This window comes from Bos mutus, chromosome 11, assembly GCF_027580195.1.
Source record: "Bos mutus isolate GX-2022 chromosome 11, NWIPB_WYAK_1.1, whole genome shotgun sequence".
Lineage (NCBI taxonomy): Eukaryota > Metazoa > Chordata > Mammalia > Artiodactyla > Bovidae > Bos > Bos mutus.
Window position 1 is genome coordinate 95756101 of NC_091627.1, and position 16687 is coordinate 95772787.

Consider the following 16687-nt stretch of genomic DNA (forward strand, 5'->3'; position numbering starts at 1 on the left):
TTTGGAATTAAGATCAAGAAAAGTGTTGAATTTTTCTACATGGTATAACATAACAAACAAGCATGAAGAAATACAGAGGAATAGAAGGATCATCAGTAATTGAGGGATGACTAACAGGCAAAAGACATTTTAGCTTCTTACTTTACAGTATACATCCCCCCAATTTAAAAGCTTTTGGAAGCAAGGAACAGAGTGAGAGGAAATATTCATAATGGATTCATATCCAGAATATACAAAGAACAATAAGTAAAAGAGAGATAGCCAATAGAAAATGGGCACAGGACTTGAACAGGTCCTTCACAACAGAGGCTACTGAAATGGCTGATAAACATACAAAAAAAATGTTCCATTTCATTAATCATCAGGAAAAGGCAGATTAAAACTGCAAGACACCATTATACAGCAGAATGAATAAAATGAAAAAAGCTGACAATACCAATTGTTGGCAAGAATGTGGAACTATAAGAGCGCTGACTCACTGATGGTAGCACTCTTGATTGGTATGATCAAACACCGTGAAACTGTATACCCTTTCGGAATATCTACTAAAGCTCAGCACACATATAACCTCTCATGCAGCAGTTCTAATTGTAGGCATATGCCCAAGACAAATGAGTTCTTAGCTTTACCAAAGACATACTCAAGAATATTCATAGCAATGCTATCTATTATAGCTTTAATCTAGAAACTTTCAAATGCCCATCAAGAGTAGAATGGATAAATTAAATTCAAGGTGGTATAATAACATAATGGAGCACCACACAACAACAAGAATAAATGAACTACAGCTATCTATATAACATACATAAATCTCACAGACATTATGTTGAATGAAAGAATGACTTACTATATGATTTCATTTACATAAAGAATGGGCAAAACTAATGTCTGCGGTTAAAAGTCAGCCTATTGGTTAACTTTGGGGGTAGTAACTGGCAGGCGAAATGAATTCTGGGGGTGGTGGTAATGCTTTATTTCTTGCTCTGATTCTGGGTAACAGGGTGTGCTTAGTTTGTGAACATTTCATAAAACTGTATACTTATAACACATGCTCTTTTCTTCACTACATATTCTGCCTCACTAAAAAGTTGTTTTAAATGACTCTTGAGGGAATTCTCTGGTGATCCAGTAGTTAAAACTCTGCACTTCCACTGTTGAGGTATGGGGCGAAGTGGGTTCAATCCCTGGTTGGGGAACTAAGATCTTACATGTACAAGGTGCAGCCAGACACCTTATTTTAAAAAATAAGTAAATAAATTAGTTAAATTATTTTTAGGAGCTCTAACTTTTAGGAACAGGTTAATTGCCTATCTGTACCTAAACCTCCCAGAAACTTTTGTAGTTAACCTTCACAGCTACCCTGAGGGCAAAGAGACAAACAAGGCCATAGGATGGTGAGAGCTTCTCAAACTTTTTTGGAGGAATATTTTCCCAAGTCGGAGTTTACATAGATAAAGAAACAGAAGTAATTTTTCTACGGAGAAGTGACTGTGGCAGAGGAAGTGGGGGAATGGGACAGATTGTAGCTGCTCCAATATCCTTTAGCACTCTACCCAGGTTATCCTAAATAAATTTAGAATCTATTTTTTAATGTGTGTGTGTATGTGTGTGTGCTCAATTTTGTCCAAGTCTTTGCAACTCCATGGACTATAGCCCACCAGGCTTCCCTGTTCATGGGATTTCCCAGGAAAAAAATACTGGAGTGGGTTGCCATCTCCTTCTCCAGGGATTGAACCTATATCTAAATATACGAATGTCACTTCAGCCATCCCATATAAACATCAATATAGGAAAAGGATCTTGTGCCTGCTTTGCAAATAGTTGTCCTGAGACTGGCAGGAAGGCAGCAGGGCACAATCATTAAAAGAATGGCACAGTTAACAAGAAGAACAGGAGATCACAAAAACAGGTTAGAACCTCCTAGGCCCAAGATGGCAGAAAATTTGACTTCCAGTAGATGAACCTCATTATATGCTCATTGTAATACATTAGCATCTAAATGACACCCACAGGCACCATGACAGTTTTGAGGCTGACCATAAATGGGCAAAAAGTGGGTGGTGCTCCAATTTCTGGAAATCCTTGCCCCTTCTCCAAGATGTTAGAATATTCCACCCACTCCCCAGCCCATAAAAACTAACCACCTCCACACCTCTGCTGCTCTTGCCTTCTGAGACAGCCCATACACTGTGGAGCGTATATCTTCCTAAATACACCTGTTTTCACTTTACTATGGCTAGCTCTTGAATTCTTCCTGCAAGAAGCCGAGGACTCTCACTTTGCAGCCTGTCCCAGGGATTCAGTCATGTCTCTGCTGTTTTTGACCCCATGGACTGTAGCCCACAGGGTCCCCTAGTCCATGGAATTTTCCAGGCAAGAATACTGGAGTGGGTTGCCATTTTCTACTCCAGGGGATCTTCCCCACCCAGGGATCGAAACCAGCTTTGTTAGTCTCCTGCAATGGCAGGTTGATTCTTTACCACTGCACCACTTGGGAAGCCCTCCACCCTCTTCACCCTTATGGACTTTTTGCTTACTAGTCAAATCAACCGATTGAACTTTATATTTATTCAAGAAGCGAAACAAGAGGTGGCGTGTAACTAACACACTAACTTGCTAATTTATTCAATAAGATTTCAGCATTGCGGTGGAAGTTATACGGAATATGAAGTTAACTTGTGTAAATCATCAGACTGCATCATTTTCCTACTTAAAACTGTCCAATTTCTTCCCACGTTAGAACAAAAGCCAAAAAACAAACGCTTGGGGGAAAAACTCGTTTAAAATTACAATTATTTTTATTTGTCTTTAGTTACGAAATTTATTCTAAAGTGAGACAAATATGCAAAGGTGATGAATTGTTGAGTTATGGCAGTTTTTAAATGCTGCTTTTCCAGTGAACACAAACAGACAAGCGAATAAAGCAGCAGCAACTCCAACTTTCATTAAACTCTCCAGTACCCAACACTAGAAGTCCTTTTTGCAACACTTTCCTACAAATATCGCGAGAACAGAGAGATTTCCCCCACCGCCCGCCCCCCGCCTCGGCCCCTCCCTTCGAGCCAGCTCAACACCACCTACTTCCCGCGTGACGTCAAAGGTGCGCCGGAGTGTCTCAACAGCAGTATCGGGGGCGGAAGTGCTCTCGACGGAAGTGATCGCTGCGTGAATCGTGGGTAGGATGACCGCTGGCCGGCTCTATCTAAGGTTGCTGCGCGCACCCTCGAAGTTCATGGTTCAGCGCTTACTCGAGGGTGTGCCCCCTTCCAGGGGTCTACACGCGGGGCGTGGTCCCCGAAGGCTCTCCGTCGAAGGCAACATTGGTAAGGGCCAGAAAGTAGGTGCCAGGCTTCGGCCTCCGCAGAGCAGGTCCCTGAGAGGCTAGGAAAGGAGTTGGGCCCAGAAGCCCTTCCTTTTCGATCTGTTGCGGCCAGGCTCCTTGTTCTGAGCTGCCAGACCTTTCCCCACTCAAGGTGCGCTCTGTGCCTTTGCCTCTTGGATTTTTCAGACGTCAGGCCTTCGTACTCTCCCACAGGGATACGTTTATTGAGGCATAAAAACCACGCAATCTGTTAATGGGACAAGAGCTATCTTGTTTTGGTAGATCAAAATGGAAGCGACAAAGAGAAGGGTGAAATTTCTTTGTTCTCCTAAGATGAGGTTGCTAGATTGAGGGGAGGAAAAAAGGATGTCCATTTAAAATAGCATTTCAGATAACAATATTTTAGTGTGTGTCCCATGCGGTATTTGGAACATACCCCCTCCCCCATCTAAAATTCAAATTTAACTGAGTGTCCTTATTTTATCTGGCAGCCCTACCCTAAGTTCATAAACTCCAGTCATTCAGATATCACTTTCACTATTTTTGCCATGTCTCTGCTGGTCCCACTATAGTTTCTTAACATTTTTCTTAGAACAGCTCACTTTTTAAACCTAAAAACGTGTTAAATTAAAAATAACTGTTGTAAGAGTGAATAGAAGTCCAGTACCTTAATAAAAATATTTCAAAATAAAGCAAAATATTCAATTAGTTACTGTTAGTTACTAATGTTGCTAAAGTCTGACTTGAGGCTTTTACCTGTAGGGTGCTGAGCCCTAAAAAAGGATTAGGAAGTTTTAAGTATTGAAGACTTTTAGCAGCAAACTGACAATTTCTCAATTTGTTCATTCAACAAATAGCCCTTTGAGCAACTTCCATATTTCAGCACTGCTGTTGGCCCTGAGGATACAGTAGTGAAGAGAACAAATAAAATCTCTGCTCTCATGGGACTCTAGTAGAGAGAGATACACAATTAACAAATAAATAGTATGTTAGATATTAAAAAGTGTGATGGAGGAAATACAGGATTGAGAAATTGAAGGAAGTTGCAATTTTAAGTTGAGTTGTCAAGACAGGCCTCACTGAGAAGGTGATAATTTGAGCAAAAGCCTGAAGAAGGTGAGGAAGTGAACCATGTGGGTAATGTGGAGAAGAATCTTCCAGGCAGAGGAAAGATCAAGTGCAGAGGCCCTGAGCTGGGAAATGTGTTCAGGGAACAAAAGTAAAGCTGCTGTGGCTGGAGTGGAGTGAGGCAAGGGGGCAGGTGAGGGAGATGAGGTCAGAGGGTAAGGGTGGCTAGATTGTATAGGCCTTGTAGTCCATTATGGAATTTTACTCTGACTGAGATGAGAAACTGTTGGAAGATTTGAGCAGTCAAGTGACTTGATTTGACTAAGATTATAAAAAGATCACTCTGGCTGATCTGTTGAAAATAGAAGGTGTCAGGAAGTTGCTGCAGTGATGAGTTATGGTGTGTAGGACCAGGATGTTAACAGTGGAGGTGGTGAGAAGTGATTCGATTCTAATTTCATTTAGGGTAGGGCACACAGGAATTGGTAACAGGAAATTGTGGAGTATAACATAAAAGGGGTCAGTGATGACTCGAATCATTCTGGCCTGAGCAACTTGAAAGATGGAGTTCCAATTCTCTTAGAGAAAAGTGGGAATAACAGCCTGGGGACAGAAGGGTGATTTCAAGTTTTTGGTTTTAGGCATGTTAGATTTTTATAAGCTTGTTAGATATCTAAGTAGGGCTGGATAGTCAGTTGGATATATGAGTCTAGAGTTGAGTCTCCCTGGATTGTAGTTATACATGTAGATGGTATTTAAAGCCAGGAGCCTATGTATGTTGATAGAAAGGACCATGTCCCGGGCATGCAAATGTTAAGAGAGATTGAGATGATAAGAAGAAACCAGCAAAAGAGACAAAGGAGGAATGACCACTGAGATGAGAGGAAAGCCAGAAACATGATATACTGGAAACTAAGTGAAGAAGGTGTTTGGGAAAGAAATGATCGACTGTATAATGTTGTTTGAATAATGGAACTCTTTGGTGAACTTGAACAATTTATAGGAGTGGGGGCATGAAAGTCTGATTGTAGAGGTTCAAGGAGAATGGGAGGTGAGGAATTGGAAACAGTGGGTTAAGACCACTGTTTGGAGTTTTCCTTGAAAGGGGAGATGTGGAGTAATAGCTGAAATAGGACAAGGGTTTGAGAGAGTTAGATTTTGTATTTTTTTTTTCTTTTCTTTTAGTAAGAGGAATTAGATCATATTTATAAGCTGGTAGAAAGGGAGAAAATTGGTGAAACAGGAGAGAGGATAGACTTGCCAGAGTGATTTTAGTAAGCAGGAAGGAATGGAATCTCTTGCCCAAGTTAAGAATGAGAGATTGGCTTTAGCTAGGAGCAGTTTATCCCTAATAAACAGGGAGAATGGCAACATAAATGATTACTGACCTAAGTAGGTGCAGTGGGAACCTGGGGAACATCTTCTGGTTGTGTCAGTTTCTCAGTAGAAGGAAGAAAGATCAGCTCAGTGTGAGGAGAGAGGAAAGACATGAAATAGTCTGGTTAGTGAGCAGGAGAAATGTAGAACTGCTGGGCAGCATTAAGGACCCATTTGGACTCAGCGGTCTTGAAATTTAAGTGAGACCAGTCACCACAGATGTGTGTTTTTCTCCAGCTAAATCAGAAACATTGAAGGGAATGAGAGGGGCTACCTGCCTCATGGTGTTTTTTTTAAAAAAGATTTTCTGTCCTATATTTTGGGAAACATGCCGCTAAAGGAAACTTTGTCCTCAGAGCCCAGAGAGGAACAGAGTACTTCACAAAATAAGTGGTTTGGACAGATGATCAAGTGAAATTTGAAGTGCCTATCCCAGTTTTCCTGCCTTTTGCTTTTCTTCTTATCCTTTCCAGATTTCTGGGCCACCTCCTTGCTTTTTCCTGCAGCCAAAGCTCAGTGTGTGCCTGCTGTGGAGGTAGACTCAGATGTGGTCCAGGCCTTCTCTTGTAAGGAACTCACAGCTAAGTGGGAGGAGCGGACTTCTAAGCATAGTTTCTATACCAAGTGATGAGTGCTATGTTCGGACATGGAGACTTGGAATCTCTGGGGTAGGAATTCCTCCCCCAGAGGAAAGAGTGTTCCAGGCACAGGAAGTAATATTTGCCAACACAGAGCCTCAGGAGACATGCAGTTTTAATATCAGGCTTGTGCTGGGAGTTTGAAGGGCCTGTGAGAGGATAGCAGAACAAGAATTTGGAAGGGTAGGATTTGCCAGACGCTGAACAGCGAGGAGTTTCTCACGTAGGCTATGGGAGGCTACTGAAGACTTAAAGCTAGTGTGTGCCATGGCCAGATTAATGTTTAAAAGGAAATGGACTAGAATGAAGGAATAAAAATAAAGCTTCATAAAGTGGGCATTTTGTATGTCTTATTTGCTGCAGTACCCATCATGCCTTGCATGCAGTTTGTTGAATGAATGTTGGTGTAGACAGACTAGGCTTTGTGGCCATTGTAGTTGGAGGGAGGGAAGATGCAGGCCTGAACAGAGAGAATGGTGGACATTATCAGACATCATGATGGTTTGAGAAAGATTTTGGAAGTGGTATTGACAGGACCTGGTGACCACTTGGAGGTGAGAGATAAGGAGCCTTAATTTAGACACTGACTGAAAACTGAGGATGGAAATGAAGGAAGAAGCAGTCTTGGGACGTAAGAGTGATGTTTGGAGGAAGTGCCTGAGACAAGAGATAGATGTTCTGAGGTAGATTAGAGTAAGTGCCTGAAGTGCATAGACAGATTGGAGCTGCAGTCCCAGACATGGAGGTTGTTGACTTGTCAGGGTAGTTGTTGAAGTCTTGGAAGTGAGTGCAGTTGCCCAAAGGAAGTGACTAATGCGAAGTGGACTGGGGGATCTTAATCTGGCTCTTTCTAGTTTTATCTCCTATTATATTATTCTCCATCACCCCCACACGGTGATGACTCTCCCCAGACAGAATTGGGCACTGCCTCCTCTGTGTGCTCACATAACATTTTGTACCCACAACTTCTGCAGCACTTGAGTTCTGTTGAGATTGTTGACACCCTCAGTACTTTTCCTGGATTAGCCACAGAGTGTCTTGTTCATCGTTGTGTCACCAGCATCTAACCCATGTGTGGCCTATTGTACTCATTCAGTGTTTGCTAGATGCTTGAATCCTGGGCTGTGATAGCCGTGTGCAAGTTAGTCATTGGTATCCACAGAGGAAACACAATAAACTGCTTGTATAATCAAACAGTTATCTTGTTCTCTAACCACAGGTGACATTCCCCCCCACCCCCAAAAGTCAGAGTATCCATTCAGGAAACCTGAACAGGGGAAGGTGAACCCCTGTCCCAGCTGGAGTTAGATAAGTTTAGAGGGACCTGTCTTGTTTTCTGCTCTAAATGTTGCTAATCTGACCCCGCAGGTACACACAGTAGCACGTAAGGAAATGGATCAGTGAAGCAGCAAGTAATGGCATCTAGCATGAGTTGTGAGCCATATGTTATGATTAAAAGTCAAAGCTTGGGATCTAGAATCCCTTAAAATCTAAAAAATAAAATACCTACCCTATCTTTTTTATATAAGTGTATCCATCACTAAAGTGTATTATCACCTTCCAAAGTCAGTTATTTTGTGTTTACAAACCTAAATTGAATAAAGGATTGCTGTAGGAACTTTTGTTAGTGAGTCATCTCAGACTAGTCTCATTTTTTTTTTCCCCCGTCTTGGTTTTCAAAGACCCAGCAGAGAAGAAACCTCTCTTTTGCCAGTTAGAGGCTTGTATGTAAAGCAGTGGAGAGCGTTCCTAATAACATTCCAGCATTCAAAATTAGTGATTTAACATTGCTAATGTCATCTTTTATTTTCATTAAATGTAAACATTTGGGCAAGATTCCTAGGGAAAAAAGGAATCTTTGTATATTGGATACAATGTTAGGAATAAATTGGATTCTCTGTTTCTGTGATTTACATCATTCTATCCATCCATCTCGTTCTTAGCACCTGGCCAGATACTCAGGATGCAAAGGAAATAAGGTTGGTCCCTGTCTTCAAAACGTGAGTTCCCAGTCTAGCTGGAGAGACTGATGAGTCAACAAATAATTACACTGTGATGCCCTTTAAAGCAGAACAGGCAGTAATTAACTCTGCCCAGGGATAAAGTGGAGCTGGAGAGAGTTCAAGGAGACCTCACTGAGAAGGAGACACTGAAAGGATGAATCAGCTGGTGGGCAGAGCTGGGGAGGGCATTCCGGACCAGCAAAGGTCTGTGCTGAGTGCAGAAGCTTAACTACACTTTGGAAGTTGTGAGGACTGTTTTTTTTTTCTCTTTTTTTAACAATGATGTTTTTTTTTCTTCTCATGAAAAGAAGAGAAAGTAATCAGGGCTGAAATATATCAAGTTTCTTTTAAGTCAGCTGATGATTTTTTTCCCAGAATGCTTTTATGCTCAGAGTCTCAATATAAGTTCCTTGAGGGCAGCATCTCAGCTTGCTTCATTTTAGTTATAGTACCCGCCGTTAGTGGCTACTCTGTAAACATCTGTTGGTTGAATGAATGAATATAGCATCAGATATAGTTCCTGAAATAAAGGCTTTAAATTTTCTTTGGAAGAATTTTTTTGCTTAAAGATAGGCAGTTTTATATTTACTGCTTTTGCTTGCTTCTTGGTAAAGGATTTTACATCTTGTTCAGAAGAAAATGCCTAGAGATCATGGTATATTTAAGAGGCTCCCATGAACTACAGCTGTAAGCGTTACATCAAGATACTATCTTAACTACTAGGTTTTAGTATAATGTAAATCCCATGGACAGAGGAGCCTGGTAGGCTGCAGTCCATGGGGTCGCTAGGAGTCAGACACGACTGAGCGACTTCACTTTTACTTTTCACTTGCATGCATTGGAGAAGGAAATGGCAACCCAGTCCAGTGTTCTTGCCTGGAGAATCCCAGGGACGGGGGAGCCTGGTGGGCTGCCATCTGTGGGGTCGCACAGAGTCGGACATGACTGAAGTGACTTAGCAGCAGCTGCAGCAGCTGTAACAGGCATTGTATTGCTAGTTTATAGAAAAACTTGTGGGAGGAAAAAAAAACATGATTTAGGAAAAGATGAATGTTAACAACAGAACTGTTTGATCCATCCTGTGGAATGACAATACTGGTGCTAATAAAAGTCAACTTGTTGATGTAATGTGCTCTAATCACAAAGTACCTCCCGCCCTTTCTCAAGTCACGGCACACATAATACAGTACAGTGATAGCCAAGGCCCTAAGGGAGCATTTAATGCTGCTTATGAGGCCTGAAACCTCCCAAGTTTCATGATATTAGACGTATACTGAAAAAGAACAATTAATTGTTTTAAGTCTGAGATAATGATATCAGAAGACGCTGGTGCTCAGTATAGAGACCAGACAAGGGGGAGGCATTTTTCAGCTGGCCCAGTGTTACTCTGAAGAAGAGAACGTCTGGACACAGATGTTCTGGTCACTAGGAGGAAACCAGTGTAGCAGTGGAGAACCAGACAGCACCATTCTTATGAAACCCCTGGGAATATTTTAAAACTTAAGTCTTAAAAAAATAAAACTTTTTAAGTTTCATTTCCTTTTAGGAAAAAGAAAAAAACTATTATGGTCAAGTATCATAACCCCCCAAAAAGTTATGTATTATAAATACATAATTTTGAATTATTTTTTAAAATAATTATTCTGTATTGGTGGGTGGTGCTTGGCACAGCTGAGCTCCATTGGAGTGCAGTTCTGTGGTCATTCTATGGTAAATTACCCAGGCTCTCCGAGCCCTACAGTGACATGGATGGCAAAGTTCCTAGGACCTTCCATCAGCATTCACTGTTATTCTTTGCTGAAAGTCTAGCTTCTCATTTTTAAAGTGGCTTTCCAAAATTTTTGGAATGGGGAGTGGTGTGCAAGTTGGGGGTGTTGCACTGGTGTGATTGTTCCAGTAATTGGGACTGTGTATTTCCCATTACATCTCGTTTATTGGCATTCCGGGTTTTGTGTGTTTAAATAGCACCAGTCGGTTTCTCAGAGTACTGACTGCCCTTGGATGAACTAATAGTGTCTGATCTCAGATGTGAAGTTGGCACACCCTACCCCTCAGGGCCCTTCCTTTCCATCTGCAATTGTTCCTTGGGTAGTTGTTTTTAACTTTAAAAAAATTTAATTCAAACAACCATTTTACCCCACCCATGTAAGAAATCAGTTACCTTCATCTTTTCATGTGAATTAAAATAGTTTTTCAGCCCATAGCCAGGAACCATGTTTTAGCTTTCATCAAAAACCTGCAATCTAAATATTGACCATCTCTGCAATATTTTGAACTAGGGACGATTCAGGGCTGGCAGATGTCTGATAATAGAAAATTCAACCAGCTTGTAGTTCCTGCAGCCCTGTTGGGCACTCCATGACAAGCCCAGAAGGTCTTCTTTGGTAGTCTGGGATGTGGTTTTGGAACCTATATTTTTTAAAAACCACCTCTGTTGATTGTGATCAGATTGTTCTGGATACAATCTGAAATGTAAGTCTACATCACAGTCACTTAGGGCATACTTGAAAAATGTGGATTCCTGGGGGTCCAACCTCAGAGATTCAGATCCTGTTAGGAAACCAAAATTGAGACCCATGAAAAATCAAACCAATTAAATGCTAAATGTATCAGAGGCAGTTAATAAATATTTGTTTGAGTCAACTGCCCAACATGGTAGGAATTTGGTGTGAGCTAGAGATGTCCTGAACTTTGTGGAAGAGGTGGGCCTTGGGCATGATGGGGAAGGGATTTAGACACAGGCCGAACAGAGCAGGGAAAGGCATTTATTCATGGAAGTGTGGGAGGGGCAGAGGCGCGCAGGAGCTCGGTGGACGTGGGATTGAGAGATGAGCATGACTGTACAAAATGCACAGATTTCTGTTGTGTGTTTTTCACCCCCTGTGTTCAGAGAGGAGTTGGAGCAGTGTATGATAAATGTCACATATTGGATGTGTGGGCTCTCCTGCTGAGACATCTCTTTACTCCCAGTCATCAACCATGAATGGCTGATAGAATCGATGGAAGGATGCCTCCCCTTTCCTTCTCTTAGTTCCATTTGGGTTCCTTCTAAGGGTGGAATTCACTTGAGAAAGATCATCTCTGATAGGGGAGATTGAGCTCCAAGTGCTCAATTGTTTTGGATGTTTTGGTTTTTAATAGATGTGGGTTTCGTAGGGAACTGAAATTAATAATGTATGTTTGATTCACTCGGCTGGGTCATTAGTCTTGGCTTTGGTTCCTGCCTTGGAGGAACCCCGTCTTCTACTTAGAGAAACAGAATTACAGTGGCAGTGATGGAGTCTTATCCACATCGCCAGGCCAAGCACAAGCATTGCCGGGCCAATCCAGCTTATAGGTGTGAGGTCCTGAAAGGCTGCACACAGGATGCGTATCTAAGCAGAATCCTGAAGACTGAGTAGTAGCTGGTCAGAGGAGGAGAGGAGGTTCCCCAGGAAGTGGGAAAGCACATGCGAAGGCACATTTGCAGCAGACCACACGGCCTGATTAAAGTTGCAAGGCGTTTGGTCCAGCGGGAGCTCTGGGTGTCTGAAGAGAAGCTAAGGCAGAACCGTCTATGCAGGGGCCAGGTTTTTATATGTCTTACAGGCCATGCTGGCCTTCCCTGGTGGCTCAGACAGTAAAGAATCTGCCCGCAATACAGGAGACCTGGGTTCGATCCTTGGATCAGAAAGATCCCCTGGAAAAGAAAGTGGCAACCCACTCCAACCTATTGCCTGGAGAATTCCATGGATAGAGAAGCTTGGTGGCCTGCAGTCCATGGGGTCATAGAGAGTCAGGCATGACTGAGAGACTTTCATCGTCACCACCACCGTCATACGCCATGCTAAAGGGTTTGAATTTTGTCATGAAGGGAGTAGGGACCTGTCAGAGGATTTTAGGCAGGGTTATTTTGTGTGGTGTGGCTGCTGCAGTATGAATAATGGATTGAAGAGGGCAAGGCCAGAGTTTGAGAGGCAAGAAATGAGAGCCTGGTCTTGAGTGGGAAATGGGAATAGAAGGACAGATGGTGAAGGCATGTTCAACATGTTAGAAGGCATGTTCAACAGCACTTGGCGGCCACTTGAGGTTTGGCAGAGGAGGAAGTTGTGACTGAGTGGATAGTGCTGTTGTGCCCTGAGATTGGGATATGGGAGGAAGCTCAGTTTGGTGGGGAAGATGGTGAGTTCATTTAGCAAATGTCAGTACTTCGAGGTGCTTGTGGGACATTCAAGTGGAAATGTCTGGAGGGCTCTTAGTCTGGAATTTAGGAAGATGTGGGCTAGATGTTGGTGTAAATGGGAAGAGGGAACTTAAATGTTGTGGTACTGGGTTAATTTCATCTCCAGAATATTTCTCATAGCAGTCACTACTTTCCACCTCCTCTGCTGTTGCCTTGGTTGAAGCTCCTGTTGTGTTCCAACCTAGCTGGTGGAGTGTCTTTTAAAAATGAGGTGGTAACTTGTTATTTTCCTGCTTAAAACTCTTCCTCAGTGGTTTCCCATTGCCCTTCTTCGCATGGTACAAGGCCCTGTGTGGCCTGGCCCGCCCTGCCTGCTGCCCTCTCCACGCTCACTTTTTGCCGTCCTTCTCCCTCTTTTGACCACACTGTCTCTGCAGTGCCTTCTTCACGGCCACAGATTCTCTTCTTTCCCCTTGTGCACTGTTTTTCTCTTTTCCTGACCTTTCCCCCCATCCTTGGCCTGGCTGCTCTCTCTCCCCTTACCCCACCCTTGACCTGACCAGTCCTCGTCTTTCAGGTCTCACCTCAGGTCACATTTTTCAGAGGAACCTTCCTTGATCTTTCGAGCTACATTAGAGTCAGCATGCATTTTTCTTTCCTAGCACTAACACAGTTTGTTGTTAGTTACTCATGTGTTTGCTTGGTGTCTGTCTCTCACACAAGCTCTGTGAGGGCAGAATCCGTACAAAAAATCTGTGTTTTGTTTACCGTGGTACCACCAGTGCCAGACGGTTCTGAGCACGTAATAGCACTCCCTGAGTATTGGTTAGATTTGTTGAATGAATGAGGGTCATTGTCTTCATTTTCTATAGAAAAACTTGCAATTTTATACTGTCACAGAATAACTGACTGTGATTCAAGGTTTATAACATATGTAGTTGATTTCGTCTACTTTTGAGAGTATTCCATTTTTAACTGTTATTAAATACTCTATTCCTCTGGGAGGTTGGGGCAATAAAATTACAAATCCAATCTGAGGGGTATTTTTCCTCCCTGTTACCTGCATTCATCATGGTGACTCTGGTTGGCATGGCATGACCTGTCATCTGTCTGACAGTGATGTGGCTGCTGAGTTGGGTGTTTGTGGAAGAGTTGAGTAGCAGCCTTCTCCTGTAACCTGATTTGGGAAGTGTCCCAATACATGCTGTTTGCATTGCAGCTGTGGGAAAATCCACCTTTGTGAAGTTACTCACGAAAACTTACCCAGAGTGGCACGTAGCTACAGAACCTGTAGCAACATGGCAGAATGTCCTGGCTGCTGGCTCCCAAAAAGTAAGTTTTCAGTTGTGGTGGGTAGTTGGCAGGCTTGGGTTCATAAACTAGTTGCAGTAATCTAATTTGCTCCGAGTAGGTGAAGTAGTCCATTTTGTGTCTCCTTTTTAAAATACCTTCATTTCAGAAAGCAGACCGTGTACATCAGGGAGGGATGACTTGTTTGAATGTGTTAAGTTTTGATTTTTGTAGTTTTGACATTTCTGTTTAAGTGATTGCCTCTGTTCTTTCCAGTTTCCCAAAGCATGGCCAGCCATCCTGTCATTGAAGATTAATTTTGTCATTCCTACCCTTAAGTATTTTATTGAAATTGACCATCAGGAATAGTAGTTAATTACAGTGATTTTAGCTTAGTTTTGAAGTCTTAGAAATTGAAAGGAATCTTAGAGAAGATCTTGTCACATTTTAAGTCAATGCAGAAATCATAGCTAACGTTTATAAAGTGCATACTATGTGCCAGGCACTGTCCTGTCCCAAACACTGTACATTTCACAGATGCCTTGTGGCTGAAGCCCTCCCGTCAGTATGTTGCTCTGCGAGAGGCCATGGGCTTGGTTTCTCACTAGCCACATCAGTGTGAGTAGGGAACAACCAACTGGACGTGACCCTCAGAAGCAACTGAGGGAGTGGCAGCATCTCCGCAGACTCCTGTAGTTCCAGGAGCAGTCACGAGTACCTCATTCTTGGTTTTAACAGCCTATTGTTAGAAAGTTCTTGTATGAGCCACTTTGCATACCTGTGACTCTGATTCATTGGTTCAAGTTCTGACTCTTAAGACTTTTAACTTTTCCACATGGCAACTCTTCATTCATTTCTAAGGCAATGATTTCTTGATTTTTTGCCCCGTTGAGTCTTCTCTTTGAAATCAAATACCATTTTCCTCCAGACTGTTTCTCATGCAGAAGTAACTTTGTGTAGGAGATGCACTCCTGTCTGTTGGTTTTCCACCTAGATTTTAGTAAGAGTAGCACTCAGAGCTGAACAGGACATCTTAGATATCGTCTACATGGTACAGAATACCACAGAACTGGTTCTCCGTGCCCTTTGCTTGTGCTTCCAACTTAGGATCGTGTTACCTTTTTTGGCAGACACTTATACTTACTGAGGATATTTGTTTTTTTTAAACTGTCTCCATCTATGTATGTACATGTGTGTGTGTATTTGTGAGATTAACTTTTCTATTTAGTAAATAAATTATCTTTTTCTGAGTATGCCACAGGGCACCTGCTTTGGGGATTTAAAAATATAACCACAGATTTGGTACTGTTTCCTTCAAGAAGGAAATAGTATTAATTCTTTTATTCTTAATTCTCCCCTGGAGTGTGATCTGGACTTGGTGACTTGCTTCTAATGAGTACAGTGTAGCAGGATTAATAGTGTGTGACTTTCTGTGGTAGGTGGTAAAAGACACCGTATCTTCCGTTCTGCTCTCTCTCAATCACTTTTGGCTCTGGGGCTGCCAGCTGCCCTGTGATGCAGCGTACCTGTCTGTGAAGGGGTCCACGCAGCAAGGAACTGGTCCTGCCAGGAGCCGTGTGACTGAGTCTTCTTGGAAGCAAATCCTTGAATCCCCAGTCAAGTCTTCAGATGACTGTAGCCTCAGCCAATATCCTGACTGAAATCTCATGGAAAACCCTGAGGCAGAACCACCTGGCTAAGCTGTGTCCTGAATTCCTTTCCCGTAGAAGTGGATTTAATGAATGTCTTTTTTTGTTTAAGCCACTAAATTTTGGCACAACTTAGATAATTACTACTCTGATAATCCCATTGTCTAGAAATAAAACAGTTAACATTTTTGTCCTTTTAAATTTTTTTAAAAGGACAAAATGTATATATTAACACACATATAAATGTATGAAACATACACACATTTCATCTTTTAAAAAATGTATTTATGGCTGTGCTGGGTCTTCGTGGCTGCGCAGGCTTTTTCTCTAGTTGCGGCACGCAGGGACTGCTCTCATTGCGCTGCTCGGGCTTCTCACTGGTGCCGTCTCTGGTTGCGGAGCATGGGCTCTAGGTGACCAGGCTTCATTGGTTGCAGTGTGCGTGCTAAGTAGTAGCTGGCGCATGGGCTTACTGCTCCAAGGCATGTGAGATCTTGCCGGACCAGGGATCCAACCAGTGTCCCCTGCCCTGGCAAGTGGATTCTTTACACTGAGCCACCAGGGATGCCCACGTTTCCTCTTTTAAAGTAAAAATTGTGACTGTCACTTGCACGTCCCTTGATACCCAAGGCCTTCTTCCTTTCCGTTAATGTCGTTTTAACGGTTGCTGTATGATGTTACACTGTATAATGTGGTGTACTATCATTTAGTCATCCAGCCTTATTTTGAATGTTTACTTTTCTAATTTCTGCTTATTATAAACTGTCACAATGATGAATATTTTTGTAGCATATCTTTTTTTCTTTTTAATGGCTTAATTTTGAGGGTAATCTAGAAGTGGTATTTGGATGTCCCCAAATTACATGTTTTGTTGAGACTTTTGTTACATTTTGTAAAATCTTCCTTCAGAAAAGTTTTACTATTTTTCTCATATTTTCAGCAACACAGGGTATTATTTTTTTATCCTTTCTGACTTGAGAGTGAAGAAAATGAATGGTATGTTATTTTATTTTACATTTATTTGATTATTAATTTGTAAGGCCTCCTCAGACAGCCATTTTGCTTTTTTGCATTTCTTTTTCTTGGGGATGGTCTTGATTCCTGTCTCCTGTACAATGTCATGAACCTCCGTCTATAGTTCATCAGGCACTCTGTCTATCAGATCTAGTCCCTTAAAT

At 42.2% G+C, this 16687-nt stretch overlaps 1 protein-coding gene across 3 annotated transcripts in view; it reads left to right on the top strand.

The window, feature by feature from the left end:
* Nucleotides 1-3097: 3097 nt before the first annotated feature.
* The window catches only part of DGUOK (deoxyguanosine kinase), a 34229-nt gene continuing 20639 nt past the window's right edge, over nt 3098-16687 (top strand). The window contains exons 1-2 of one of the 3 annotated variants that reach the window (XM_005897641.3): nt 3098-3323; nt 13790-13902. In XM_005897641.3, coding sequence (XP_005897703.1) covers nt 3182-3323; nt 13790-13902 — 255 coding nt within the window. In that variant the 5' untranslated portion in view covers nt 3098-3181. Of the gene's footprint in view, nt 3324-8348; nt 8385-13789; nt 13903-16687 lie in introns of all 3 variants that reach the window. The other 2 variants (XM_070379816.1, XM_070379815.1) reach the window with 2 other exon arrangements.